This window comes from Zosterops lateralis, assembly GCF_965231275.1.
Source record: "Zosterops lateralis genome assembly, chromosome: 20".
NCBI classification, from domain to species: Eukaryota; Metazoa; Chordata; class Aves; order Passeriformes; family Zosteropidae; genus Zosterops; species Zosterops lateralis.
In genome coordinates this window covers 721,911-749,236 of record NC_139780.1, presented here as the reverse complement: position 1 = coordinate 749,236, position 27,326 = coordinate 721,911, and the positions used below count along the sequence as shown (strand labels likewise).

General features: G+C 57.3%; 4 protein-coding genes across 9 annotated transcripts in view; 2 read left to right on the top strand and 2 right to left on the bottom strand.

Annotated features, from left to right (window-relative positions):
- The window catches only part of NOXA1 (NADPH oxidase activator 1), a gene marked incomplete at its 5' end in the record, with an annotated part of 101,363 nt that overhangs the window by 39,176 nt on the left and 34,861 nt on the right, over nt 1–27,326 (bottom strand). The gene's annotated exons all lie outside the window — the stretch shown is intronic.
- NDOR1 (NADPH dependent diflavin oxidoreductase 1) lies at nt 1,795–13,551 on the bottom strand. The gene is made up of 15 exons (XM_083875848.1): nt 13,456–13,551; nt 12,285–12,419; nt 11,662–11,739; nt 11,310–11,407; nt 10,534–10,632; nt 10,340–10,441; nt 9,783–9,989; nt 9,387–9,508; nt 8,281–8,501; nt 7,871–7,978; nt 7,092–7,206; nt 6,140–6,286; nt 5,514–5,632; nt 4,610–4,704; nt 1,795–1,974 (listed from the first exon to the last, which is right to left on the bottom strand). The coding sequence occupies exons 1-15, from the start codon at nt 13,456–13,458 to the stop codon at nt 1,830–1,832; spliced, it is 1,794 nt and encodes a 597-aa protein (XP_083731974.1). The 5' UTR covers nt 13,459–13,551; the 3' UTR covers nt 1,795–1,829.
- On the top strand, nt 13,620–14,307 carry TMEM203 (transmembrane protein 203). The gene has a single exon (XM_083875560.1). The coding sequence runs from the start codon at nt 13,688–13,690 to the stop codon at nt 14,096–14,098; it is 411 nt and encodes a 136-aa protein (XP_083731686.1). The 5' UTR covers nt 13,620–13,687; the 3' UTR covers nt 14,099–14,307.
- LOC310917532 (ectonucleoside triphosphate diphosphohydrolase 8-like) lies at nt 19,345–27,198 on the top strand. Of its 6 annotated transcripts, none has more exons than XM_083875869.1 (10): nt 19,345–19,599; nt 20,029–20,165; nt 20,623–20,686; nt 21,133–21,283; nt 22,086–22,245; nt 22,951–23,184; nt 23,807–24,079; nt 24,631–24,741; nt 25,512–25,649; nt 26,468–27,198. In XM_083875869.1, exons 1-10 carry the CDS (start codon nt 19,593–19,595, stop codon nt 26,894–26,896), a joined length of 1,704 nt encoding a protein of 567 aa, XP_083731995.1. In that variant the 5' UTR covers nt 19,345–19,592; the 3' UTR covers nt 26,897–27,198. The 6 variants fall into 6 exon arrangements, with proteins under 6 accessions (XP_083731995.1, XP_083731993.1, XP_083731994.1 ...); XM_083875867.1 differs by having other exon boundaries at nt 20,569–20,686; XM_083875868.1 differs by having other exon boundaries at nt 20,000–20,165; nt 20,569–20,686.

The window sequence follows — 27,326 nt, the reverse complement described above, 5'->3', positions numbered from 1 at the left end:
CTGCAGAGCAGCCTCCAACTGTCCCTGTGTTCTGCAGTGCAGCCTCCCAACTGTCCCTGTGCTCCTCAGTGCAGCCTCCCAACTGTCCCTGTGCTCCTCAGTGCAGCCTCCCAACTGTCCCTGTGCTCCTGCAGAGCAGCCTCCCAACTGTCCCTGTGCTCCTGCAGAGCAGCCTCCCAACTGTCCCTGTGCTCCTGCAGAGCAGCCTCCCAACTGTCCCTGTGCTCTGCAGTGCAGCCTCCCAACTGTCCCTGTGCTCCTGCAGTGCAGCCTCCCAACTGTCCCTGTGCTCTGCAGTGCAGCCTCCCAACTGTCCCTGTGCTCCTGCAGTGCAGCCTCCCAACTGTCCCTGTGCTCCTGCAGTGCAGCCTCCCAACTGTCCCTGTGCTCTGCAGTGCAGCCTCCCAATGTGGCCCTGTGCTTCACCAGTGCAGCCTCCCAACTGTCCCTGTGCTCCTGCAGTGCAGCCTCCCAACTGTCCCTGTGCTCTGCAGTGCAGCCTCCCAACTGTCCCTGAGCTCCTGCAGAGCAGCCTCCCAACTGTCCCTGTGCTCTGCAGTGCTGTCCCCAGCTCAGAGCCCTGCAGGGACCCTGCACTGCCCCAGGACATTTCCCAGAACAGCCCCTGTGCTGTTCCCATCCAACTCCCTGTCCCCCAGCTTGGCCCCTGTTCTGGGCCACCTCTCCTTGCCTTTTCCCACACAGCAGGGCCTGGAACTTTCCTTCCAGGTTTCCTTCCATATTTCCCACCTGGACAGTGCCCAGATGAGGGAGGGGATGGTGGCACAGGGTGGTGAGTGCCCTGCAGCAGCTCTGCACTGGCCCCACTGTCCCTGGCCATGGAGACAGCCCAGCCCAGCCCAGCCCAGCCCAGCCAGGGTGTGCAAGAGCTGCTCAGAGCAAAGCAGTGGGATGAGGAGTCCCCAAATCACCCTGTTTTCCCCTCACTGTGAGGCCACAGCTTGAGCAATGCCCCGGGCACTGCTCGCCCCTGCAGGAGCCCATGACTGCTGTGGGTGGGTGGCTGGGTCACAGGCATGGTGTGGCACCAGTGTCCCTTCCTGTCCCAGCCTGCTCCCAGGGAATGTCCCTGCTGATTCATGCCCTGGGTGATAATTGCTATTTACACAGTGGCACCCAGTTGGCTGAACTGGGGGAGGAAGGTGGTGGCATTGGTCCTACTGGGGCACGGGCAGGGCCAGGAGGGTGCAGGGAAAGGACTGGGAGCAGCTCCCAAGATGGGGTGGAGGAGAGATGCAGCTGAGCAGGCACTCAGGGAAGGGAACAAGTCAGCAGGAACTCAGAGCTCAGCAGGCTCAGGATGATGAACTGGCAGCAGAGACAGAGGCTTCCTGCTGTGCCTGTCCCTGCAGGCCTTGGCCACTGCAGACAGGGGGAACAGGTCTGTCCAGGCAGCTCCTCCTGCAGCAAGCACTGCTGAGTAATGCCGGGGTGGGGAGACTCTCATGCAACACTTCCCTTCCTCTGGCCCTGACACAAACAGCGGCTCCAGCAGTGCCCTCGGGTGCTACCCACCCCACACAGGGACCCCTGGGGCTGGGGCACACGGGGGCAGATCAGTCCCATGCTGAACCCAACCAGCAGCACCCCCAAGAGACCTCTGGCCCCTGCCCTGGTGGGGTCTGGGCACAGGGAGCTAAACCTTGGAGGAGATGGGGGTCCCCCTGTGCTGCCGTGGCCCTGCTGCTGCCAGGGAGGGGCTGGTTGGGTAAATCCACCCTCACCCAGAGTGGGGTAACCCCAGCCCAAGAAGGATGCCAGAGGCAGATCCCTTTGCTGGCTCCTTTATTCAGGCAGTCTGAATAAAGTCACGACCAGGTTTCAGACTGGAAGCGCTGGGACCGTTCCAGGGCTGTCAAATGCTCCTCTGCTTCCAAGGGGGACAGGCCACCCTCCAGCTGCAGCACTGACTGCAGGGCCTCAGCCACTGCTGCTGGCATCTCCTTGGCATTCCTGGGGAGAGAGCAGGACACCATGGAGGGCAGGCAGAACACGGGGGCACAGAAGCAGCAGCCCCAGTGCTCCAAAATCAGCAGAACCTGTGGCCAAGCCCAGCACAGGGCAGTGGGAACCTGCCTTGTCCTGCCACAGGGTAAATGAGAGGCAGCTCCTGCCACCCCCTTGAGAGCAGGGCTGTTATCCACAGGGCTCTTCAGCAGGAAAAACACAGCCATGAGCCCCAGACCCCAGAGAAGGAGCATCACAGATCAGGAGCCCAAACACCAGCCCCACACAGCTCCATTTACCAGCATCCTCATTAGAGAGACACAGGAAACGTGCATGGCTTGGAATTTATCAGCAGGAGGGCAGGAACCTGTCCTTTCATCTCTGGGATCACTCAATGTCAAACATGTCTGATCCTCAGCTGGGCAGGAGCAGCCGCTCCCATCCTGCTGCTGCCTGCTCTCAAGAAATCCAGAATGATTGGTTTCATGGTGACATTTGGAGCCAAAGCCAGTTCAAACCTCAAAATCAGAGAAATGCTGGAGAAAACATCGAGCCCCTGTGTAGAAAGTACCCAAATAGAACTCAGTGCTTTCAAGCACAATTATTTCTTAGGGGAAATCAGAAATTCAGACTTTTTTTTTTTTCCTGGAGAGAGTTTCATTTGATGAACTGCCTGTGCGACAAAAAAAAAAAAAAAAAAAAAAAAAAAAAAAATCTAATAAAAAAAATTTCCCAGCCTGCTCCAATTGGCACGAGCAGCTGGCAACGTCCTTGCTGTTTCCCAAGAACAAGGCAGAATTCTGACTTGCTTTTGAAGCTGATTAACATCCCAAAATACCCAGAAAGGAGGTCTTCTTTTTTTGGAAGAGTCTCATTGTTTCTGAGTCAGGCACTGATATGCAAGTACAAGATAATGGAGCTGGGCTTTGTGATGGAAAACATGTCAAATAGCAATTTAATTTTTTTTTTTTCAAAAAAAAAAAAAGAGACATTTTCAACCTTTTTGCCCCTGAGTGGGACAAGCCGGGAACAATCATAGAGCAGATGCAGCCTTGGCTCCCCAGAGCCCACCTGGGCCAGGAAGGGGAGGCAGACACAAGTGTCCCATGGCCCAGGGCTGCTGCTCAGGGTCACACAGCTCAGGACCCCCCTCCCCCAGCTTTCTCCCAGTTTCTGGCTGAAACTGTGAATTTGGGGGAAAAACAGGATAACCCACCTGCACTTTCCTGCCTGGCACCCCACTGACAGCTCAGTCTGTGGGCCAGGGTGATCCTGGGAGCCTTTCTAGAGGGTTTGGGCTGTTCAGGAAAGGAGGAACAGTGTCCTCTGCAATCAGTGTCACTTGTACAGGGAGGATGAGGCTCTTGGGTCCCACCTGCCTGATGGGGGCTCAAGGACACCCCACATCAGAGACAAAGCCCCCAACAAGAGTCCCAGAGCAACCCTGATGTCCAAAATACCATCCTCATGGCCACACAAAATCTGCCATGTGCAAGCCCTGCTCTTTCCAAGACACTGATCCTCTTTGGGGATCTCCATCAGCACCAAAAAAGAGCAAAGAGAATGGAAGGAGAGAATAAAGCCATGACACAACAGCTCAACAGCCCCAGCATTTGGGCTGTGGATGGAGGCACAACCCTGAGTCCCAAGTGCTCCAAACCCCAGATCCAAGGGCAGGAATGCCCAGGTTGGGGTGAGGCTCCAGGAAGGATGGAGTGGGGTGACCTGGCCTCCACTTCCTGGGAAGTAAACACAAATCTCCTTGTCCCAGGAATGCAGCAAGGCCAGTCTGGCCCTGTGAGGCGCCAGGGGAGTTCCTGCTCTGCTGAATGCAGGCAGGAAAGAACCTCCTGCACCCTCTGCTCGTGTCCACAGCCAGGCCCTGCACTGCCCAGGTCACAGGGTGCACCACAGACACCCTGGGCGGGCTCTGCCCAGCTCCAGGAGCCCAGAGCATTTCCCAAGCCTGCCCTTGGGCAGTGGGGAGCAGCCTCTTGCTGCAGTGCAGGCAGTGTTAAGGTCTCTGACAGAGCTCAGAGCAGAGCTGCCCATGCTCTGACCCCAAAGGCCACACCTCACCTTCTGGCCAGCAGCTCCAGGTATGAACCAGCCCCAGACAAGCACCTGGAGAGGGACTGTGCTGTCTAAGGAGACTGGCTGTGGTGCAACAAGGGCTTGTCCCTGCCCCAGGAGGCAGCTTGGGGTGCAAAGAGCCAAACAGAGTGTGCCAAGGCTCCCAAAAGCTGCTCCTGAGCCCCAGCACCACGGGGGATCCTGCCCACACAAGTGGCCTCAGGTGCCACACGAGCCTTTTCTGCAGTTTCATGGAGCACTGCTGGAAGAGAGAGAGGGCTGTGCAGGGGCCAGGCCCCTCCTGTGTGAGGATGTGCTGTGGGTCAGAGCTGGGCATGGCAACGGTTGGGCAGGTGGCATTGGCTGGAGAAGCTTTACCAGTTCCAGCTGTGCTCCTCATAATGGGAGCGTGGGGTTGGTGACAAACATCTCTCTCAGCCCAGGGCTCCTGGAGCAGGACATACAGGGTGCAGGAATGAGCTGCCCCTCTGTAACAGGGGCTGAGTCGAGGAAATGCCTCCAGGTGGGTGAAGGAGCAGAAATGTGCAGCCCAAGCCCTCTCACTCACCCAGCCAGGTAGATGTGAGCATTCCCACTGCTCAGCAGCTCCCACACCAGTTTCCTGTTCTCCCGGATGCGGTGCTGGACATAAACCTTCTCCTCCTGCAGGGAAACAAGGCACTGAGCTCATCACCTCAACTCCTGCTCTCAGGACTGTTCCCAGGGGCTGTTTGCAGGAGCTCAGGGCAGCACAGCCCCCTGGAACTGAAGGCACTGGGAGAAGCAGTTGGATCAATAACCAGTGTGGGGAAGAGGAACCCCACACCCATTGTCTGCACTGGGATGGGCTGGTGGGAGATGGGTGCAGGAGCTTTAGTGAGGAACACTGGGCCCCAAGCAGCCCCCCAAATCCTTTGGGTATCCAGTGGTCAGGGCCATGACATAGGGAGGCTCTGTGAGGGTTTCCCTTCTGCCTTTTTCTCCCTCTCTGTGCCAAGTTTACTACAGGACAGAGACCCTTCCCTGCAGCCCTGACTGCTGGAGACCTGAAACAGCTTGGAAGGGCAGAAAGCTTGGAGGGATGGCCTCAGTCCCAGTCCCTGCCCCTCCACTGTGTTTAGGGACTGGATGAGGACTGGCTTTGGCCACAGTACAGCCCAGTCAAGGGGAGTTCCCAAAGGGTTAATCCACAAGACTTCAAGCATCCAAGCAACTGCCTACAGCCCTGGCTCCTGCCCAAGAGAACACCATTGCCAACGTGCCTGAACTCACTGCTGGCCCAGAGGGCTCCTGTGACAAAGGTGACACTGTGATGAAGGCCAGGCCCTGTGCTGGGCATCCCCCACGCCCAATTCTGCAGAGTGGTGAGCTGAGCCATGGGCACAGCCCCTCCCCATGCCCCTCTCTCCAAAGGCAGGACAGCTCTCTGCCTGAAATGTTCTTGTCCCCACCTTCCTCCTCTGGGCACTGACCTGGTCCCTGGAGAAGGCCGTGAAGAGGGTGAGGAGGCCCTTTTTCACCAGCTCTTCCCACTCCGTCTGGCAGTAGAAATCCTTGGATTTGTATCGGCAGCCAAAGAAGAGGCAGTTCCCTGCAGGAGCAGAGCACCAGGGCTGTGCTGGGAGCACCCAGTGCTGGGCACTGCTGGTGCCCCCTGGCTGACAGCCCTGGCCTGCAGAGCCATGGGAGCACAAATTCAAGTGACCTGTGGCCACCAGAGGCTCCTGTCTGCTGAAAAAGGCAGAGGGCAGAAAGTGTCCCCCAAAGCTGCTGGTTCCTTGAGCCAAGGGAATGAGGATGGGACAAGCTGCAGCAGCAGCAGCTGAGCTCAGTAACCCGTGTTCACTCTCAGAGAGCCAAGAAAGAGCCTCTGCAGAGCCTGACCCAACCCAAAGAGCTGCCCTGCAGCACAGCCTGTCAATAACCACACAGGCCACACACAGCAGGCTCTGGGCCTCACCTGTCCCAAAACTCAGCCTGTTTCTGCTCAACACAGCAAAGCCTGACCTGGGGGAACCCTGAGGAGCCCCCAGCCCATCCTTCCACCTGCTGGCACAGACCTGTGTGCACAGGGGGCACCCCCAGGACCACCCCTCACCTCCGTGCCCCAGTGCCACCCGCTCCTGTATCGCTGCTCGGAAAGGGGCCACCCCTGTGCCAGGGCCAATCATGATCACTGGGGTGGCAGGGTCAGCTGGGAACTTCATTCCTCCTTTCTTCACCCACAGAGGCACCCGGACATCACCTGTGAAATAGAGACACTGATAAGCATTGCCTCACCAGCAGTGCCCTGTGCCTGCCTGCGGAGGGTGAGTGGGCACCCGGCTCTCCCAGGGTGCTCCAAAGACACAGACAGACCTGCCTCATCACCCCCTGGCACCAAGGGCACACTGTGTGTGAAAAGCACTTCAGCTGTCTCAGCACTGCCTCTGCAAGGACCTGAGTGAAGCCCAGAGCAAGGCAAGAGCCCCCCAGCACAGGGGCTGGGGGACAGACCTCTCCTCACACAGCCTATGCCAGGGAAGAGACAAGCAGATATCCCAACCTGGCTGGATGGAAGGGAGGCCCCAAGGCTGCCACAGCTCCAGGAGCGTTTGGACAAGGCTCTCAGAGGTGCACAGGACGGGATTGTTGGGGTGTCTGTGCAGGGGCAGGTGCTGGACTTGATGATCTCTATAGGCCCCTTCCAACCCAGCTTTTTCTGTGACTCTGTGAAAGAAGGAACCAGCTGTGGCTCTGGGACTGGAGGTGCCATGGCATTCAGAGGACACCAGGAGCAGCCCACAGTGGGATGGCAGGGTTGACCAGCTGGGAGAAAGCCAGGAGTTCAGGGTAAGCTGGAGAGGCACAGTGTGCTCTGATGGGGATGGAGGCAGTGAGGAAGGACAGCAGGACTATCCTGTCACACCACTGTGCTCCCCATGGAGCTGGCTCTGGCCAGGCACCTCCTGCATAAGGTCAGCACCCACACAGCTCCACCACGGGCCCTAGAGATGAGCACTGGGGGATGCTGGAAGCATTCAGGATCCTCACAGAGCCCAAGCACTTACCCTGCTCTGGGTTGAGAGAAGCCAGCCAGGTGGAGCAGAGCCCACGGCGGGGTTTGCTGAGCCGTGTCTTGTACCTCACCACGGCCACGAGGATCTGCAGCCTCTCAGGATGGGCCTGTGTCACACAGAGCCATCAGCACACCCAGCACAGCTCCTCAGGGACCACCCAGCACCTCCTCCAGGGATAAAACCTGTGCCCAGCTTCCACCAGGCTGCTTGCAACACCTGTCCTAGTCTGGCACAGCCATTTACAATGGAGCCCACCCTTGTTCAGAATCTTTGCAGTGGGGAAGGGGGTTTTCCTGGAGAACCACTGCTACAGAGATGCTCTGCACAGCTGGTGACAGTGATGATGACTGTCCAACTCAAGAGGCTCCCGTGGAGGACAAATCCATGGGCTGAGTCTGCAGGCAGCAGGGCCGGTCCCACTGCCACCTCCCGGCGGGAGCAGGGAGCAGCACTCCCCCCTGCCCAGCTCCCGGGACACTCCTGTGCCACTACATCCCCCTGCCCCCAGGGACAGCGACACCACACCTCTGAGGTGTCCTGGGACAGTCCTGGCGCTTGCAGGGCTGCAGGAGAGCAAGTCTCTTAATCTGAAGTGTGGCCTAGCCCTGAAGTTTGCATCCAGCACGTCAGGCTGCTGCAGGATCAGCACAGAGCAGGGACTTGGGTGGGCTGTGGAGGCTCCACGGGATATCTGTACCAATAGCCAGCCCAGGCCCTGCCAGCCCCTCTGTTCAGAGCCTGACATGAGACCAGAAGGGCTGAGCTCTTACCAGCATGGAGGAGGCAATGGAGAAGGCGCGGGGTCTGATGCGAGGGATGAGGTCGAGCAGGTAATCAGCTGGGATGGCACCCGTGGTGTGAGGGAAATCCCACAGCGCCTGCAGAGCCAACAGGGGGAGGCCTGGTGACCCCAGGAGGCAACCTGGCTGTCCTCAGGCACGGCCAAAGGCTCCACACAGGATAACCTGAGCATCCACCACCCCACCCCACTGCCCTCTGCCCCCCAGAGCAGCACAGAGCCCACCCAGGAACCCACAATGATCCAGAGCTGCTGGTGGAAACCCATGGACACTTCATAAAATGGGTGAAGTACATTAAACTCCTCTGCTGATGGTGCCCTAGGTGCTTTCAGCCCCAGATCAGCCCTGATGGGGCAGCCCTGCCCTGCTCCCTGCCTCACCTCCAGCGTGGTCCTGCGGGGCCGGTTGCAGTAGCTGTACAGCTCCTCCTGGCCCTGTGCTGAGCTGAACTCCTGCAGCTTCTCCCTCTCCAGCTCATTCGTGGAGAAATAGGACAGGAGTTCAAAGAAGGAGCGCCGTGGCACACAGGAGATGTCCAGGTAGTGTGTGACCAGGTACTGGATGGTGCAGGGCTGTGGCAGGAGGGGAGGGAGGGATGTGCCTGCAAGGCAAGGCAGTGGGGACAGCTCAGGGCCTGCTGGAGCCAACCCCACCCATCCTTGCTCCCACCACGGGGCTCCACTCCCTCCTGCTCTCCTCAGTTTGCTTTTCAAGCCCTCAAGTTTGCAGCAGAGGAAGCCAGCAGGGTTCAGCTGTCCCTTACTTTTGGCAGGCGCTTTGGGATAATGCCTTATCCACATGGCTCCCACCCTGCCTGCACACAATGCAGAGGAAATAACCAGCAGTGTCATGTGGCAGGCCTGGCCGTGTCTCCCACGTCTCTCCCAGGGGTGTGAGGAGCAGCCTGAGTTTCTCTTGGGTTTGTCTGCCAGGCAAAAATTCCAAAATGGAATTTTGGATTTGTCTGCCAGGCAAAAATTCCAACATGGACCGACACAGGGAAGTTGGAGGTGGAACGGGCGCTCAGGGGTCAGGAGAAAAACTCTCCCTGTTCCATGCAGGCACCAAGAGCTCTGGGGGGTCTTCCAGGGGGTCCTCTGGTTGCTTGTGCTGGTTTGTGGCTACAGGAGCCCCTCAGGAGGCCCAGGGGACACAGGCAGAGTGGGCAGACCTGCACACCCCATTCAAGGAAGCACAGGATTCCCAGTTTGGACATGGGGCTGAGGAGGCTGCAGGATCCTCCCCATTCTGGGCTGGGGATGCCAATGCACAAGGTGCAGGTGGAGCCTGGCACTGCTGGACTCCTCCAGTAGCACTGGCTCTGCACAGGATCTACACTGCAGGGAAGGACAGGCAGGTGTCCTGCATCCATCCAACACCCCCAGCCAGGTCTACAGCAAAGGAGGAGCAGAGCTCCAGTCTGGGCCAGAGCTCAGGGGGTGCCCTGTCCCAGCAGGAAGGGGAAGGAGCAGCAGGCAGGACCTACCAGGCTCCGTGGGCTCCAGAACAAAGCGTCTGTGTGGCTCCAGGCACAGGAGCTGGCAGAACTGCTGCACATCTTCGGGACAGTTCTGGGGCTGGATCATCACCACGTCTCCTGCACTGAACCTGGGGATGCAGGGGGAGCTGCCAACCACAGCCACGAGGAAGAGCCACAGCAGGGCCACCCCGACCAGCACCACACCAGAGGAGGCAAATTCCCAAATTCCCAACTGCTCTGACAGGCTCTGACAGGCAGAACCCCTGCACCACGCACTGGGACTTGCAGCAGGCACCATGACCACAAGACTGCAGCCTCAGGGACCAGTGAGGAAGGGCAGCACAAGAGCAGGGCAGGCTCCAGGACACTCCTGGAGCTTGGGGGAGTCAGGAAAACACTCACGTTATCCCGGAGCCCGCGATGTCAAACTCGATGAGCCGGACGTCCTGGAAGTGGGACTGTGCTGTGACCCTCTGGTTGGACACCACGGGGGCAGAGAAGGGATGGAGCTCACAGGGAGCAGCCTGGGGGGCTGGAGGCTGGAGCAGGTCACTCTCGGGGTGTGGGGAGTCCTCAGGCAGGTAGTGCAGGGTGTATTTGGGGGGCAGGCTGTGGGGAGGAGAGCAGTGCACAGGGGTTACACCTCCATCACAGCTCCTCTGCTGCTGCAAGAGTAGAGGCCTGGAGTGTCCCACTGTATCCACCTTTATCCCCATCCCCTGGAGCTGGCCTGTGTGAGGGAATGCCAAAAGGAGATCCCAAAGACTCCAGAGCAGGCAGGGGGAGGCTGGCTGGGCACAGAGGCACATCAGGACAGCAGGATGGGCAGGACCCAGCTGGGGCAGCTGTCACATCCCCCAGGGGACAAGGGGACACCCATCCAGAGAGAGATGGGCCACCTGTGGCCAAAGCACGAGGGAAACTGAGGACACCAGAAACTGTGTGGGGAATCCACTCACCACACATTGGGACTGATGATCTCAAGGCCAGGAGGTAGAGGATACAAGGCAAGGATCTTGTCCCATAAGGCCACGAGCCAGGGATCGACCACTGCATCTGGCCTGCAAGTGGGAAATTCAGGCTGCAGCACCATCCCTGCCCTCAGCCCCAGGACAGAGCTGCAGGGCCCCCTGCCACCCCCCTGGGCTCTTACCCCAGGTCATGCTGGTCATCTCCCAAGGCCACGGGCAGCAGAGGGTTGCCCCCAAGCTGGAGCAGCCGTTTGTGCAGCTTCTTGGCAACGAAATTAAACCTGAGCAGAGAATAACACAGGGCAGGGCTGCTCCAGCAGCACCAGCACACACTGCCAGGGCCACCAGAGCAGCACACAAGGCAGAGACAGCACTGTGAGCTGGCTCATGCCCTGCCCAGCCTGTGCCAGCTCACAGAACCAGATGGATGCCACTTGCTGGCCCTCACAGCCTGTGCCCAGTGCAGAGATGGGACAAGGGGAGGTTAAAGTTTCACTTCAGGGCAGCTTGTGGCCTGGGCCATAGAACATTTCCTTCCCTCACTGCCCCACAGAGCTCAGGCACACCCGTCCCTCCCACCAGAGCTCTTTGAGGCACACAGGAACAACACTCTGGGAGAGACCTGGGACCAACAGGGCTGGCTGCCACCTCTCTTTGATATCTCCTGTTGCCTTGGCCTGCAGCTGTGATGACTGAGTGACACACGATGTCTGGGCCATTTGCAGCAAAGCATCCTTGGTGAGTATGGGAGGAAAGAAAAGGGCAGAAGCCCTAATTCCTGGGGCTTGGGAGGCACACAGCAGGGCAAGGATTTTTAAGGGTGGTGGAAGTTACACTTTTCCTGAGTTGCTGCCTCAGAATCAGACTCTGTCTCCCCTTACCCCCTTTGCTCTCCAGCTACTCTGCTCTGTGCTGCAGTCAGAGCTGTGAGGAGCAGTTTCCCTGCAGAGCTGCTTACTTGGGGTAGGAGGAGTCCCCGAGGCCCAGCACGGCGTAGTCCAGCTGGCACAGGGAGCCTGCAGGGAGGTTCTTCCGGAACAGGAACCGCCAGAACATCTAGGGGGGACACAGCCAGCCTGTCCCAGCTGCCACAGAACCTCCCTGCCTGCCTGTCCCTGCACTCCTGTTCACCCACCCACTGGGGCCTCCTGGATCCCAGCAGAGTGATGAGCAGAGCTTCCCCCTGCTCATCATGTTCCCTGGGATGTGACTGGTGCTGCTGCAAAGTTCCCTCATCAAAAAACAACCCCTGCTCCAGCTGCTTCAGGAGACAGAACTCCTAAAAGCACCAGGACAGGAGCACGTCCTACCTTCATGTTGTCAGGTGGGTCTCCCTGGCCGGTGGTTGCACACACAAACACCACCAAAGGCTCATGGATGAGGTTGGCCTGGGGGTACAAACGTGGCACAGTCAGGTCAGCCACCTCCAAACTGAGCTGGGGACAGGCTGGGAGAGCTGGGGATGTTCAGCCTGGGGAAGAGAAGGCTCCAGGGAGACTCAGAGCCCCTGCCAGTGCCTAAAAGAGGCTCCAGGAGAGATGGAGAAGGACTTGGGATAGGGGACTGGAGCAAGAGGACAAGAGGGAATGCCCATAAGGTGAAGAAGGGCAGCTTTAGGTGAGATATTAGGAAGAAATTGTTCCCTGTGAGGGTGATGAGGTTCTGGCACTGGTTGCCCAGAGAACTTGTGGGTGCCCCAACCTTGGAAGTGTTCAAGGCCAGGCTGGACAGGGCTTGGAGCAACCAGCACCAAGTTCAACAGTGTTTGGACAACGCTCTCCACAGGGTGGGATGGTTGGGGTGTCCTGGGCAGGGCTGGGAGTTGATAATCCTGATGGGTTGCTTCCAACTCAGCTTGTTCCATGATTCCATGGGAGTGTCCCTGCCCCTGGGGCTGGTGGGGCTGGAGCAGGAGCAGCAGAGTCCCACTCACCAGGTCACAGCTGTCCAGGGCCTCCACCCGGCACCGCAAGTGCCGGCGCTTGGCCTCTCTCCCAACCCTCTCTGCCATGTCCTGAGCTGTCCCAGTCTGGCTGCCAAAGAGCACCAGGAGCCTCCGTTCTCCCATCTGCAAGGGAAAACAAACAGCAGGGAAGTCACTGGAGGGAAGAGAAGGGAGAGGAGGGGAGGCAGAGCTGGGGCTGCCCTGGGGAGAGCAGCACTGACCCCCCAGGGGTGACACAATGCCCAGGCAGCACAGGGAGGGTGAATAGCTGGGGTTGAACAGTGGGATTTAAGGCTCACAGGGTCTCTTCCCACCCCTGTGCAGCACTGAGGGAGTGATCCCATGGCCCAGGCAGCACAGGGAGGGTGAATAGCTGGGGCTGAGCAGTGGGATTTAAGGCTCATGGGGTCTCTTCCCACCCCTGTGCAGCACTGAGGGAGTGATCCCATGTCCCAGTCAATGGGATAAGCAGGGACACTGCTGTGCTCCCTGTCCCCACGGCCAGCACAGGAAAGAGACTAAAATCCACATCCTGCCCCATTAACTGCCCTCATCAGCACAGGGTGAGCACAGCCCTGGGACCAGCTGCTCCCCAGTTCTGGGTGTAATTTTCCTGTGGGTCCTGGGAATCCTCCATCACCTGGGAGGGCTGGGGCAGAGCCTGGAGGCTCAGGGACACAGGGACAGACAAAGCTGTGATCACACACGGAGCTCTCAGCCAGGCCCTGACAGAGCCAGGGCCCAGCCTGGAGGGGATCCAGCCCTGAGAGGTGTCTGAGCTGCAAACAGCTGCTCACTGAATAATAATAATAAATTAAACCATCATAATAAAAAATAAAATCGGAGAATCACAGAGTGGTTTGGGTCCATCCAGTGCCACCCCAGCCATGGCAGGGACACCTCCCACTGTCCCAGGGACACTTCCCACTGTCCCAGGCTGCTCCAAGCCCCAATGTCCATCCCAGGGATCCAGGGGCAGCCACAGCTGCTCTGGGCACCCTGTGCCAGGGCCTGCCCACCCTGCCAGGGAACAATTCCTGCCCAGGATCCCATCCAGCCCTGCCCAAAGCCATTCCCTGTGTCCTGTCCCTCCATCCCTTGTCCCCAGGGGCTCCTGGGGACTCTCCTGTCCTGTCTCCGGCCGCTCTGCGAGACTCACCATGGCCGGGCCCCATCCCGCCGTGACGTCACCACCGCGCGACACCTCCCGCTGACGTCAGCACCCACGCTGACGCGCCGGGACACCGTCCCTCTGCCGCCTGATGACGTCATTCATTCGTCGCCTCTCCCCGTGACGGCATCACCCCGCGCCGCCGGGCCGGGCCTGGCCTGGGGCCGGTACCGGTCTCGGTGTCGGTTCTGGGGCCGGGGCCGCTCCGTAGGCCCGGACGATGCTGTTCTCCCTCCGCGAGCTCGTTCAGTGGCTCGGCTTCGCCACCTTCGAGCTGTTCCTGCACGGGCTGGCGCTGCTGGCCTTCTCCGTGCTGCTGGTGCTCAAGGTGGACGGCGCGGCCGCCGCGCTCTCCTGGTGGGTCGTGTTCGTGCCTTTCTTCGCCGCCGACGGGCTCAGCACCTACTTCACCACCATCGTGTCCGTGCGGCTGTTCCAGGACGGCGAGAAGCGCCTGGCGGTGCTGCGGCTCTTCTGGATCCTCACCATCCTCAGCCTCAAGTTCGTGTTCGAGATGTTGCTGTGCCAGAAGCTGGTGGAGCACACCCGGGAGCTCTGGTACGGCCTCATCATGTCGCCCGTCTTCATCCTGCTGCAGCTGCTGATGATCCGGGCCTGCCGTGTCAACTGAGCCCCGGCCCGGGGGGAAATCACCGGGGACAGTGACACAGCCCCAGCAGAGCATCATCACCTTCCTCCACAAGCTGCACATCCCTCTTTGTGCTCCTTCACCCCCTGCCTTGTCCTGTGCTGTGAGCGTGGCTGGACGGACACTTATTCTATTTTATTCTATTTTGTTTTATTTTGTTTTGTTTTGTTTTAGAATAAAAATGCGTTGAAGGATTTGGTAGGTTTATAAAATTCTTAATATTTTTTTTTTCCCCAGAAAGCAGTTGTAAATAAAGATGTTGCCTGGAGGGCAGTGGATCTCCTGTGTTCCTGCCCTGCCCTGCCCTGCCCAGCCCAGCCCTGCAGCTGCCTCATGGATTTCCATCTGTTCTCTCACCTCCCTGAGCACTCCACACCTTCAGTGGCCTGGCAGGGTTTTTTTGGAAGGTCATGCTGAAATCAGTGATGTTGTATTTTTGAATAGGAATATTATTTTTCTTCTTTGCGTTTCACTCCATTTCCTAAATACGGAAATGGGGGTGTGGGGAGGGCAGGAGCTGATGGTGGTTCTGAAGGGGGATCTCACAGCTCTGGGGTGCAGCACTGCCCTCAGAGCCCCCAGAGAACAGCAGGAATTCAGAATTCCCTGTGGAAAGGCAGAGCAGTGTGTTAGTGCCACAGGGGTGCCCAGGGTGGGATTGTTGGGATGTCTGTGCAGGGCCAGGGGTTGCTCAGGATGATCCCTGTGGGTCCCTCCAGCTCAGGAGATTATGTGACTCCTGCACACCCCGAGGTGGCCCTGGGGCTGCCCCACAGCTGCTCCTCAGCTCATCTGGGATGCTGAAGATGCCACCTCCCAGGCCTTGGTGTCACCAGCTGCTCAGCTCATTCCCCATGGAGGCTCTCACTGCTGCCCTGAGCCCAGAACATGTCCCCTGGGAGGTGACAGCCACCCCCAGCTCACAGCAGTGTGAGCTCAGCCCCTGTTGCTGTGGTTGTGGTCACCCTGAGCACACAGGCCACGCTGTTCTGTCACCTGCTGTCACAGGAGGAGGGCCAGAGGGTCACTGGGGTGGGGGCCATGGGCTGGGAGCTCTGTGGGGTCAGTTCTGCCACAGCAGGGGAGGGACAGCAGAGGAGCAGGACAGGCAGCAAAGCCTCTGAGTCAGGAGGGGACACTCACAGAGTGGCCCTGGGGACCAGAGGTGTCTTTGGACACTCCCACAGCCAATTAATAAACTGAGCAAGGTGCCTTTGGACACTCCCACAGCTAATTAATAAACTGAGCAAGGGGCTCGTCAGGCCCGGGGAGATCAAACAGATGATCACATCCCTCAGCCTTGCCACGACATCCCTCAGCCTTGCCATGACACCACACGGGCACGGAGCCCTTTCCTGCTGCCCAGCCCTGCTGGGGCTCCCTGTCCCAAATTAACACAGCCCTGCCACTGGGGCGTGGTGTCCCAGACAGGGGGACATCCCCCCGTGTGCCACATCCCCCTGTGTCACCTGCAAGTGGCTTGGCCAGTGTTGTGCTGCTCCCTTGGGGACGAGCCAGTGGTCAGCGTGTCCCAGCTCTGCTCCTGTGAGGTAAGGCAGCTTCCCTGGGGGTTTGGGGACACAGGGGGGACACAACACTGGACAGTGGCACTGGCTGTGCTGCCCTGGGGTGGGGGGCTGCCCTGGCAGCCAGGACCACCCTCTGTATCCCTTCCCAAGGCTCGTGCCTGGGGCAGAGGAGTCGCCTGCTGTGCCCAGGGCCACCAAGTCCTGGAACAAACTTTGTTGGGGCATTTGCCCTGGCACCCAGCAGTGTGCAGTGCTGCCACACCAGCCTGTGCCCACACAGAATTCCTTCTGGGAGCATCCCCTGTGGAGAAATCCTGCTGACACAGCTTGAGGGAAGGGATCCTGACACCCATTCCCTGCCCAGGTCTCTGGGGTGGGATGGAGATTCCTCAATCCCAGCCCAGTTCTCTTTCCCACACTGGAGCACACACAAAGATGAAAATCTCCCCTCTGGGTTTATTTTTGTTGCTGTGGCTGGTGGGTTGGGTATTGCTGCCAGCAGGTCCTTTCCCAAACCCAACAACAGGGGAATCCCCTGCTGGACTGGCCGTGTGGATACACTGGGAGAGAGGAGCAGCTTCCCAAGGCTGGTGCTGCAGACCCCAGCCCAGAGCCCCTCTGTACCCCTGGGCTGGTGGGGAAGGAGCCTCTGCACAGCCCAGCCCAGGTGCCAAAAATCCGTGTGACAGAGGGGCAGTACCAGCCCCAGCTGCCACATCTCTGTGTGTCCCAGCTCCTGCAGGATGGGAGCAGCCCTTGGAGAGCCATCTGAAATTGGGGAGGGGGACACTGCAGGAGAGAGCCATCTGAAATTGGGGAGGGGGACACTGCAGGGGAGAGCCATCTGAAATTGGGGAGGGGGACACTGCAGGGGAGCAGCCAGTGCTACCATGTCCATGCACAGAGCACAGCCTGCCTGGCACAGCCCAGATGGGCTCCATGCACCAAGAGGCTCCAGTGTGGCCTCCAGAAGGACAAGGGGGCTCCCAAAATACATCTGTGAATGGCCCAAGGGACCTCCAGCTCTCTGTGCAACTTGCCATGGGCAGCACACAGAGACAAGGAAGATTCAAGTGGCCCAAACTCCACCAAGTCTTGCTGAATCAGAGTGGAAGGGAGCGCTGGAGCTGGTCCCTGCTGGGACAAGTCACAGCAAGACCCAGGGAAGGTCTGGCAGAGGAACATGGGGCAGAGCAAGTGGAGCAGCTCACCTGGAGACATGGGACATGCTCAGAGCCACCACCTGCACCTCCCACCTCTTGACTGGAGTGACCTCCTGGAGCAGGGGCTGAGTTCTGGGAAATGAGAGACTGCCTTTCTAAGCCTGAGTCAGGCTGCTTTCCTTTCAGAAGGCACCAGGAAGGTGTTGGCAGTGGGGGTGATGTCACTTCACAAACACCCAGTGCCTGGCAGTGATGGCTGGGCTGCAGCCCCACTGAGTCCCCACACCAGCCTGGCAACTCCCTTCTGGGTCCCAGAGTCACTGCAAGGGCCACAGGCAAATAAATACATGTCAAAAACAGATCAAACAGGGGTGTGTGTGTACTCTAGCCACACTTCCCCACAGCAGATTTGTCCATCAAAAGTCAGAGTGAGACACTTGGTCCCTTTCTCAATTACGAGCAAATAGCACATTTCACTCTCACCAGAGCACAGCCCTGAAGGCAAACAGGGCTGGACTGATGTGCCCAAGCACCCGAGGGGAGCCAGGTGCTCCTGGGTCAGCATGGCCCTGCCACCAGGTCCTGGAATGCTCTGACACCTCGTAACCCTGAGAGCCTGAATTTGAGCAGAGACACCCCTGTGGGGGGATTGTCTAAAGGGAATTGAGGGCTGGATGTAGCACAGGGCAGGAATGCTGCTGGGGCATTGCTGGGGAGGGTCAGGGGCAGTGAGAACCCTCACAGGGGACAGCAGGCAGCAGCAGCAGGTCAAACATGGAAGGCTCTTTATTATCTGACTCCAATAACTTATATACAATTTTTACAGAGGGCCAAGATTGGCCCAAGGAGGTCACAACCTCCCATTGGTCACTCTTACTTTCAATCAAGTTCTCTCTCAGAGAACAACTATACAAAACACACAGATAATTCCTAAGAATACACATTGTTTACATCAAGCAGCGTGAGAACGGTGCTGCAAAGGTTCAAACACTTGAAAGCAAGAAAATCAGGGGTGACACCCCTGCACAGAATTTCCTCCCCAGCATTGCCCTGTTGGGCTGAGCTGAGGGAAGGAACTGTGTCCTTGTGATTGACACCCAGAGCCCAACCAGGGCAGCAGCACCTCACAGGGGAGAAAAGCTGCACATGGGGCCACATGGGCAAGGAGGGAGAGCCCCTCAACAAAACCTCTGGGATTATTCCTTTACTGCAAAAAGGGACAGGAAAAGCAAAGTGAAGAGTTGCTCACAAAGCTAAAGAAAACTTTGTGTGATTCCAGGGCTCATTAGCATAGCAAAATCCCTGCCCACATGCTGTTATAACTCACATAAGCCTGTTATAAATGTATATTGTAAAATTGGCTTTTTGCAAGATGTGCTATATGATTAATAATGTTGTAGTAAGGATATAGAATATAAGGGTTTTTTTTTTATTTGTGCTATGTGATTAATAATGTTGTTGTAAGGATATAAAATATAAGTTTTTTTATTTCTGCTATTAGAAAAGAAAATTAAGCATAGTAGTAGTTAATATAAATATTAACTTAATATTATTATATATAAAAATAATATTATTTATTATTTAACTTAAACTGTCTGTTTAATCAAAATAACATCCAATAAACATATAAAGAAGACTCTACTACTAATATACCAACTATCAGCATCCACCATCTAAAAAAAAGTATAAACCAAAGCCCAAACTAAAAATAATAATGAAGACACAGCCACAAAACACACAAACTCTAAAAAGGCAAACCCCAAAAAAAAAAAAAAAAAAAAAAAAAACAACAAAAAAAAAACCACCATACAAAACAATTCCTAAAATATAAAAACTAATTTATAGAAAAATTCCCTCCCGGCATTATTGCCACGTTTGACTCAACTCGGGCAGCTGGAACTGGCTCTGTGCACCAAGATCCTTGTGATAAACACCACCAGGCTTATCTCTTATCAGAGAGAGGCATCACAGCAGGAAACAGCTCGGCTGAGCAGATCCCTGTTCCCCAGCCCTTCCACTGCCAGGGGAGTCCTGGGTCCTCCCCACTCCCAGGGAAGTCCTGGGTCCTCCCCACTCCCAGGGAAATCCTGGGTCCTCCCCACTCCCAGGGGAGTCCTGAGTCCTCCCCACTCCCTCCCCTCTCCTGGAACCCCAGAAAGCTGAGTCAAGCCCATGGAAAGGGTGACCACAGTCCCAGCTGGACCATGACAGTGTCTTGTCCTCTCCAGTGTCCCCTGGCACAGCCCTCAGCACTGCTGAGCCCCCCTGGCAGGACAATCCTCCCCTCTGATGGGAGTTTCCATCACCTTGTTGTAAAAGTTATTATCAGATATCTCCTACTCTGTTCCCCCTGGCAGGACAATCCTCCCCTCTGATGGGAGTTCCCATCATGTTGTCACAAAAGTTATTATCAGGTCCCTCCTGCTCCGTTAGATCCCGGGGCAGTGGATGAGCACATATCACTCTCACCTCTTACAGACCTGGTAATGGGAATGTTAAGGCTGGGGAGAGCAAAGGGAAAACAGAAATGAGGGTGTGACAGCACAGAGGAGCAGAGGGACAAGGGTTAAAAGTGCAGTGATATGTCCCTCAGACTATTCTATTCAAATGAGGAGGAGAAGGAACTAATTGGCTGAACATAAGGGCAATGCTGAACTGGGCTGTGAATATACACCTGCAAGACAAACAGCAGAACAAATATCCAAGAGTTTCGCCTAAGGCTGATGAGCCCTCTGAGAAAATAATGGGGGAGAGATTTTCCAGCAGCATCCACCTCCACAGGACATGAAAGGCAAGTGGAACCCGGGTTTGGTGCACTGGAGGAGCAGAGAGGGATCCCAGGGGGGCACAGCCCGGGTGAGCTGGGGAAGGGCTCCAGGAGTGTGGAATACAGCTCCCTCCTCTGCTGCTGAGGGTTTTACAGTTTCCTCTGCTCTCCTCTGGCCGTGCAGGGCTCCTCCTGCCCCTCCCAGACCGACAGCAGCGGGTGTGGGACCTGTGAGGTTGTTGTGATCCCACCATGGCTCTCTGAGCTGCAACCAGCCCCTCTTTCCCCCAGCTCCCTGTGTTTGATGCTAATACTGCTTTTCCCAGGAAAAGATCTGATTATTCACTGTGATTTCTGAGTGGCACAGCTCAGGTCAGCTTTCAGGCTGATCTCCTTGCAGCTCTCACTGTCACCTTGTCCCCAGGTGTGCAACCACTTTTGTCCTTTCTTCAGGAGCCTTCACCCCAATGCTGGCCAGGAAGAAACCCTTTATCAGTGCCCTCATCGGGGCACTGGTGGCACTCTCCATCATCTCCCTGGTGCTCAGCCTGGTGAGGGTTGAAGATGTGTCACTGCCACCCACGGTCAAGGTGAGCCCGAGGTGAGGGAAAAGGCTTTTTGGGGAGAGGCAGGTGGCTGAGAGCTCCCTGAGACACCCAGGCTGGGTGCAGCCATGCAGGGAGCACAGAGATGGGAGAGCTGCAGGCCCCAAGGTGGGGCCAGCAGGCACAAAAGGTATGTGACCGTGAAAGAAAAATTTAAAAAGCATGAGGAAACACCAGGAAATGATTGTGTGAGTTGGCACTGCAGTACAGACCTCAGAAGAGGGAATGACAAAGTCCCTTAGTCACTGTGGGGGGCTGAGGCCACTGCTCTGCTCTGCCATGGCACAGCTGGTGGGGTTTGTGCCTCAGACATGGGGTTTGGGCCACAATGGGGCCAGGGCCAGGCTGCTGCTCCTCCACCTTGATCATATCTTGATTTCCCTTCCAGTATGGGATGGTGTTTGATGCGGGCTCATCCCACACCTCTCTGTTTGTCTACCAGTGGGATTCAGACAAGGAGAACGACACTGGAGTGGTCAGCCAGACCTTGTCCTGTGATGTCCAGGGTCAGTATCCTCCTGCCACGGGCTCTGCTCTGCCCTGTTTGACTGCTGGATGGGTGACCTTGGGCTGGCACTGCAGGCATGGGGGAGCCCTGGCTGTGGCTGGGGGTCCCCTGAGCCCCAGGCCCTCAGCACCAGGGGGACTGAAGCACAGAGATGGTCAATCAGGTTTTGTTCCTCCACCCTGGAGTGCCCCCAGCTGCTGTCCTGGCTGGAGAAGGTGTCATCATAGTGACCAGGGACACTCTGAAAGCATGGGAGACATGGGAGAGGAATGGATATGTGGCTCAGTCAGGTCTCAGGGGACCCTGGAAAAGTGCCTTTGTTGCAAAAAATGACAACCCTCACTGCCCTGTGCCCTCTTGCTCCCACAGCCCTGACCCGAGCCATCCCCATCAGCCTGACCCGAGCCATCCCCATCAGCCTGTCCCACCCTGACTATTTTCCAGGGCAAGGCATATCAAGCTATGCCAACAACCCCCCTGCAGCTGGCAATTCCCTCAGGGAGTGCCTGGACAAAGCCCTGCAGGTTGTTCCTGCTGAGAAGCAGAGGGATGTCCCAGCTTATCTCGGAGCAACAGCTGGCATGAGGCTACTGAGGTACTGCTGGGGAGGGGGTGACAGCAGGGACAGGACAAACAGACACTGCCAGGACATTTCTTGATCCCAAACTGCCATGAGCAAACAACTGGGGAGGGAGGAGAAGGGGGAAAAGCAGCCTGGTGGGGACACAGGGAGAGCTGAATTGTCCTGATCAGTGTCTGTTGGGATGTTCCAGGATGGTGCTGCGTGCCCAGTTCTAAGCAAAAAAAAATATTTTTCACAGGTTTTTTTGCTCTTCATTCTTCATTATTCCTTAATATCAAGGGGTGGCACCAGGAGATGTGCCACCTGCCCAGGCGGATGGGGGCTGGTGGGGCAGAGGTAGGAGGCAACAAAGTGCTGCAGGTCCTGTCCTCACCTTTCACCAGCCCTTGTTAGCTCCCTTCAAATGGCAGCCTCCATTTCATGGCTCTTGGTTTTATGGCTGCAGATAGCTCAGGTTATTTCTGCAATCAGACCTGGGAGGGAGCTGGGCCATACACAGCCTGAAGGTTGCTCACTTCAGAGAGCAAGAACTGCCCTGAGACATCTTCCCCACTGAGAGGTCTGAACCCAGGCTGGAACATTCCCAAAAAACCCCTGGAGGTCAGGAATCAGCCCTGTCCTGGTCACAGCCAGGGGATGATGTTCAAACCCCGGATGAGCAGCTCAGACAAAGCATCTGGCAGGAAACACCCTTTCAGACAGACTGCTTGTTGCAAAAACTGGGAGTGTGTGCAACGGGGAGAGAACCAGACTCTGTGTTTGTGTTTCCTCTGGTGTGGTTGGGTACCTGTCCTGTCCTTTGCATCCCTCCCAGGGAACAGAACAGCTCAGCAACAGAGCAAGTCCTGGCTGAAGTTGCCAAAACCATGCAGGAATATCCTGTGGCATTCAAAGGGGCTCGAATCCTCACAGGAGAGGAGGAGGGGGCCTATGGCTGGATCACCATCAACTACCTGCTGGACTCCTTCACCAAGGTGGGAAAGGGGTGGGATGCCCCCTCCTTTGCCAATACAGCTTTTCTGATTCTCTTTAAGCTTTCTCAGTGCGGGAGAGGTCAGGGTTAGCAGCTTTTGGGAATGATCCAGGGGAAGGAGATGCATCTGCTGGCTTGCCCACAGTGAGTGGGGAGGGAGAACTCAGGAAGGAGGGTGTCTGTTGAGAGCTCAGGGCAATCTCAGGGTCTCTCAGGGACAGTGAGATCAGGGCAGCACAGCTGGGCTGTGTCTCCCTGCCCTGGGAAGCTCCATCTCCCTGCACTGCTGGGAGGTTCCAGTTGAAGGCAGCTCAGGCCAAAGCTCTGTCCCAGCCCTGCTGCAGCTCAGGGCAGTGCTGGCAGTATCTGGCTCCTCTGGGAGCTGGTGGAGGATTCTTGCACAGAAATCCTTCCTCTTGCATCAGGACCCTGCAGCCTCTTTGGGAAGGGCAAATCCCCAAGCCAGTCCCCAGCAGCACTTTGTGCTGGGGATGGTGATTCAGAGCCAGGTGAGCCCTGAGCACATCAGCACCTGGGAATCCCCTCTCTGTCATGGCTCTGCCTGGGGAGGGAGGGGAAAGGGGTCAGCCTCACATGCAGAGACCCATTGAATTTAATAACAAAATCCTGTTGCTTTCAATGAGATGAGAATTCTGCTCAGGGCATTCTGTGCTACTCCTGCTCCTCTCCCTGCTCTCCTTGGCAGTATTCTCCCAAAGAACACGCCTGGCTTCACCCCGAGGCAGCCAACATTTTTGGGGCGCTGGATCTTGGAGGAGCCTCCACTCAAATCACCTTTGTACCCGAAGGTTCAGTCCTGAGTCAGAATGAAGCCTCTGGGGTCACCCTGTACGGGTACAGCTACAACATCTACACCCACAGCTACCTCTGCTACGGGCAGAACGAGATGCTGAAGAGGCTGGCGAAGGAATTAATTGTGGTGAGAGGCTGCTGAGGGGTAAATTGGCCTGCAGTGTCAACCACACACCTGTAAATGCATAAAGAACAGGCAGAGCTCTTTTAGAGTGGCATCAGCAAGGGCTGAGAGCAAGGACAGACTCCTTGGAGCAGGGCAGATGTGGGGAGGAGCGTGGACATTGTGGAATTCCAGGCTGGTTTGGGTTGGAAGGGACTTTAAAGCTCATTTTGTTCTGCCCCCTGCCATGCACAGGGACATGTTCCACTGTCCCAGGCTGCTCCCAGCCCTGTCCAACCTGGGCCTGGACAGTTCCAGGGATGGGGGAAATGTCAAAAGGGACAGTTTGGGATCTTCTGGCTTTATGTGGGGTGTACAAAAATGCAGAACCTGAGTGCAAAGTGCCAGGACAAGGGGCAAGGGGCACAAGCTGGAACATTTGAGTTTCCAACCAAAGGGGAAAAGTTTTCCCCAATAGGAATGATCAGATAGTGGAATAAGACCAAGAAATGCTGTAGAGTTGTCGTCTCTGGACGTCTGCTCAGGAGCTGGGAATGCTGGTCCTGGCCTTTGGGGACATGCTGGCTGTGTCCACCCACAGCCAGGGGTGTCAGGAGGAGCTGCAGCTGCACTTTGCTCTCCCCAGGCATCATCCCCCAGCACTCGAGTGCAGCACCCCTGTTACCCCAAGGGCTACACGGAGCCCGTGTCTGTGTCCTCCCTCCGCTCCAGCCCCTGCACCGCCAGCAGTGACCCCCGCCTGCCCCCGGGGGACAGCACCGTCACCCTGGAGGGCAGTGGCAATGCCAGCGCCTGCCTGGCGGCTCTCAGGAAACTCTTCAACTTCTCTGCGTGTGGCCAGAGCCAGGACTGCACCTTTGACGGCGTCTACCAGCCCCCGCTGCGGGGCCAGTTCATTGTAAGGCAAATCCATCCTTCCACCCCCTGTCCTGGGCTGTCCCCGCTGCCCCTGGCACTGTCACCTCCCTGCAGGGGACAGGGGCAAGAGGCTCCCCGAGGGCACTGCCTGGGGATTGCTGCTGGATGGTTTTCCAGCCAAACCTCCAAATGGGATCACATTGAGAATCATTGGAGCCCAGACTGGTTTGGGTTGGAAAGGGACCTTCAAATTCATCTTGAGCCACCCCCTGCCATGGGCAGGGACACCCTCCACTATCCCACGTTGCTCCAAGACCTGTCCAGCCTGGCCTGGAACACTCCCATTTGTTAATTTGTTAATAAAACAGGGTTTTGTCAATAGGAGTTGAGACAGGAGCCTCCAGGCAAGGCTCTGGCTGTGCTGCCACCAACCCCCAGCCCATCACCTGCTGGGACAGGGACAGGGACAACAATGCCCCAGGATTACCTGGAGTGGGACAAACTCTGAAGGAAAACCTCCCCTCCTGCTCCAGGCAGCTGCTGGGGGTGCCCCAGTGCAGCCCATCAGTGTTTCTCTCTCTCCCCTTGCAGGCCTTCTCTGCCTTCTACTACAACTTCAAGTTCCTGAACCTGACGGAGGGGCAGCCCCTGGCCGTGGTCAGAGGGGCCATCGAGGGGCTCTGCAGGAGGAGCTGGCAGGATGTACGTTCCTCAGGAGGGAGGCTCTGTGCAATATTCAGACGCAAAGGTGTCCTGGGGTGGGGGAAAGGAGTGTGGAGCCCTCCAGGACGAGGCTCTGTGGTTCTGAGCTGTGCCCTGCACAGCAGAGCTGCCCCTGGGCTCTGTGTGGAGCTGGGAGTGTCCTGCATCCACTCCTGGCTCACACACCCTTGGGAAAAGGGCAGCCAGGGCAGAGAGGTCTCAGCTCCAGCACAGGAGTGGGGCTGGAGGTGGGGATGGGGATGTCAGGGAGGATGGTGACAGCAGAGCCAGCTGTTAGCACGGTGCTGGAGACAAGTCAAATCTTGGAATCACAGAATTCCAGACTAGTTTGGTTGAGAAGTTCCACATCCCTGGCATGAGGGACACCTTCCACTAGACCAGGCTGCCCTAAGCCCACCAACCCAGCCTGGAGCACTCCCAGGGATGGGGCAGCCACAGCTTCTCTGGGCAACCAATGGAGGTGGAAAAGCCCAGAAATGTGCCAGAGAGAAGGACCTTGTGTGAGGAGGCCGAGATAGGAGAATCTGGGGCAGGAGCAGCTACAATATGTCCCTCAGTTTCCATGTGGAGTGTAAATCCTCCCCAAAGGAGTTGTCCTGTATAGAGAGGTCCAAAATCACTGTCCAGCCCATAAGTCTCTTTTTGGATGCTGGTGACTCTGGAGCCACTGCTGCTCATGCAGCACATGTCTCTGCATAGAAATTGCCTGTGAGTAACTCTCCTTCATCCCCAAACATCCCCCATCCCAGCTGTCTTCCAGCTACCCCGAAGAGAACCCCCAGAGACTGCCCAAATACTGCGCCAACGCCAACTACATCCTCACCCTCCTCCTCGACGCCTACAAGTTCAACGAGACCAGCTGGAACAACATCTTCTTCCAGATGAAGGTGGGCAGTGCTCGCAGCCCTGTGAGGGGGAGCAGAGGCGGTGCTGGGGGAGAACCAGCCCCATTTTGGGGTCCTGGAAAGGAGCCAACCCCCATTTTGGGGTTCTGGGGAGAGCCAGATCCTGCACTGAGGTTGTGGAGCCCCATTTTGGAGTCCTGGAAAGGAGCCAGCCCCTGTTTTGGGGTGCTGGGGAGAGCCAGACCCTGCATTGGGGTCCTGGAAAGGAGCCAGCCAAATTTTGGGGTCCTGGAAAGGAGCTAGCCCTCATTTTGGGGTGCTGAGGAGAGCCAGACCCTACAGACCCTGCATTGGGGTGCTGAGGGGGGGAGCCAGCCCCATTTTGGGGTCCTGGAAAGAAGCAAGCCCCATTTTGGGGTTCTGAGGGGGAGCCAGCCCCACATTGGGGTGCTGGGGAGCAATGGTCCACAGAGCCCTGCCTGGTGTGGGGACAGCTGCTGCAGCCTGTTTGGGCTCAGCAGAAGGGGCTGGTGGCAGCAGTGATCTCCTGCAGGACTAACCCCGTCCCCTCTCCCCGGGGCAGGCGGGGAGCGCCGACGTGGGCTGGACGCTGGGGTACATGCTGAACCTCACCAACATGGTCCCACCCAAGGCTCCAGCCAGGCTCAAGGGGCACAGGCCTTCCCTCTGGGCTGCAGCCATCACCTTCATCATCCTCACCCTGCTCCTGGGGCTTGCTACCCTGCTCCTGCTGCTGTGGGTGTAGGAGCCCAGCCGGGATGGAGCAGGGCTCTCCTGAGTCCTGCCTGTTAGACTGGCTCTGCTCTGAGCTGCTTGTCTGAGCACATTCCCCTCTACAGCTCCACAGAACTGGGGTCTGCTTTTCCAACATGCAGACAAGGCACTCTCTGAGGTTTCCAGAGGAACTCCACTCCCATGGAGACCCACTGAGATCCCCCAGCCCAGCCTGTGTGCCTGCAGTCACTGCTCTGTGTATTACAGACACGGCTCCATCCCATAGCTGGCCCTGGGGCTGTGGGAGGCCAGCCTGGCTGTGGGGCAGTGCCCCATGGTCAGCCTGGTGGGGCACAGAGGGCACCTGGGGACAGGGTTCTCCATGGAATGCTGGCCCATGGAATGCATGGAATGCTCTCAGCACAGTCACCAAGAAACAGGCGGGTCCCTGCTGGCTCTGCCAGTCTGAGGGATGCTCTGAGGGACCCCCTGTGGGACCCCAGCTGGCCCTGTGGAGGGTCTGTGGAGATGGTCTTGGAGAGAGAGAAAACTGAGCACCCCGAGTCAGAAGTTTGGTCCCTGCCCCTCCAGAGAATCCATCTCTCATCAGCTCATCAGCACGTTATGGCAGGTCATCTCATCATCACAGCTCACCACTCATCATCTTCCTTTTCACCTGGAATTATGGACTGATGTTCCTCAGTGCCTTCCTGCAGACAGCACTGTCCCTCCAGCAGGAGGCCTGGCCCCTGTGGGTGTCAGGATGAGGCTCCAGCAGGCTGTGAGTCCTGCCCTGCCCGTGGCCTTTGCCTTTGGTTCTGCTCGTTTTCAGCTGCTCTGTGGATGATTCATGGTGTTGTTTGCGTTCCCACAGCGAGGAGCAGACCCTTGGTGTCCCGGTGGAACGCTGGGCACCTCGCAGCTCTCGTCATCAAATAAACACTGTAAAAGGCAGCCTGTGGGGAAGTGCTGCTACTTTGCTCC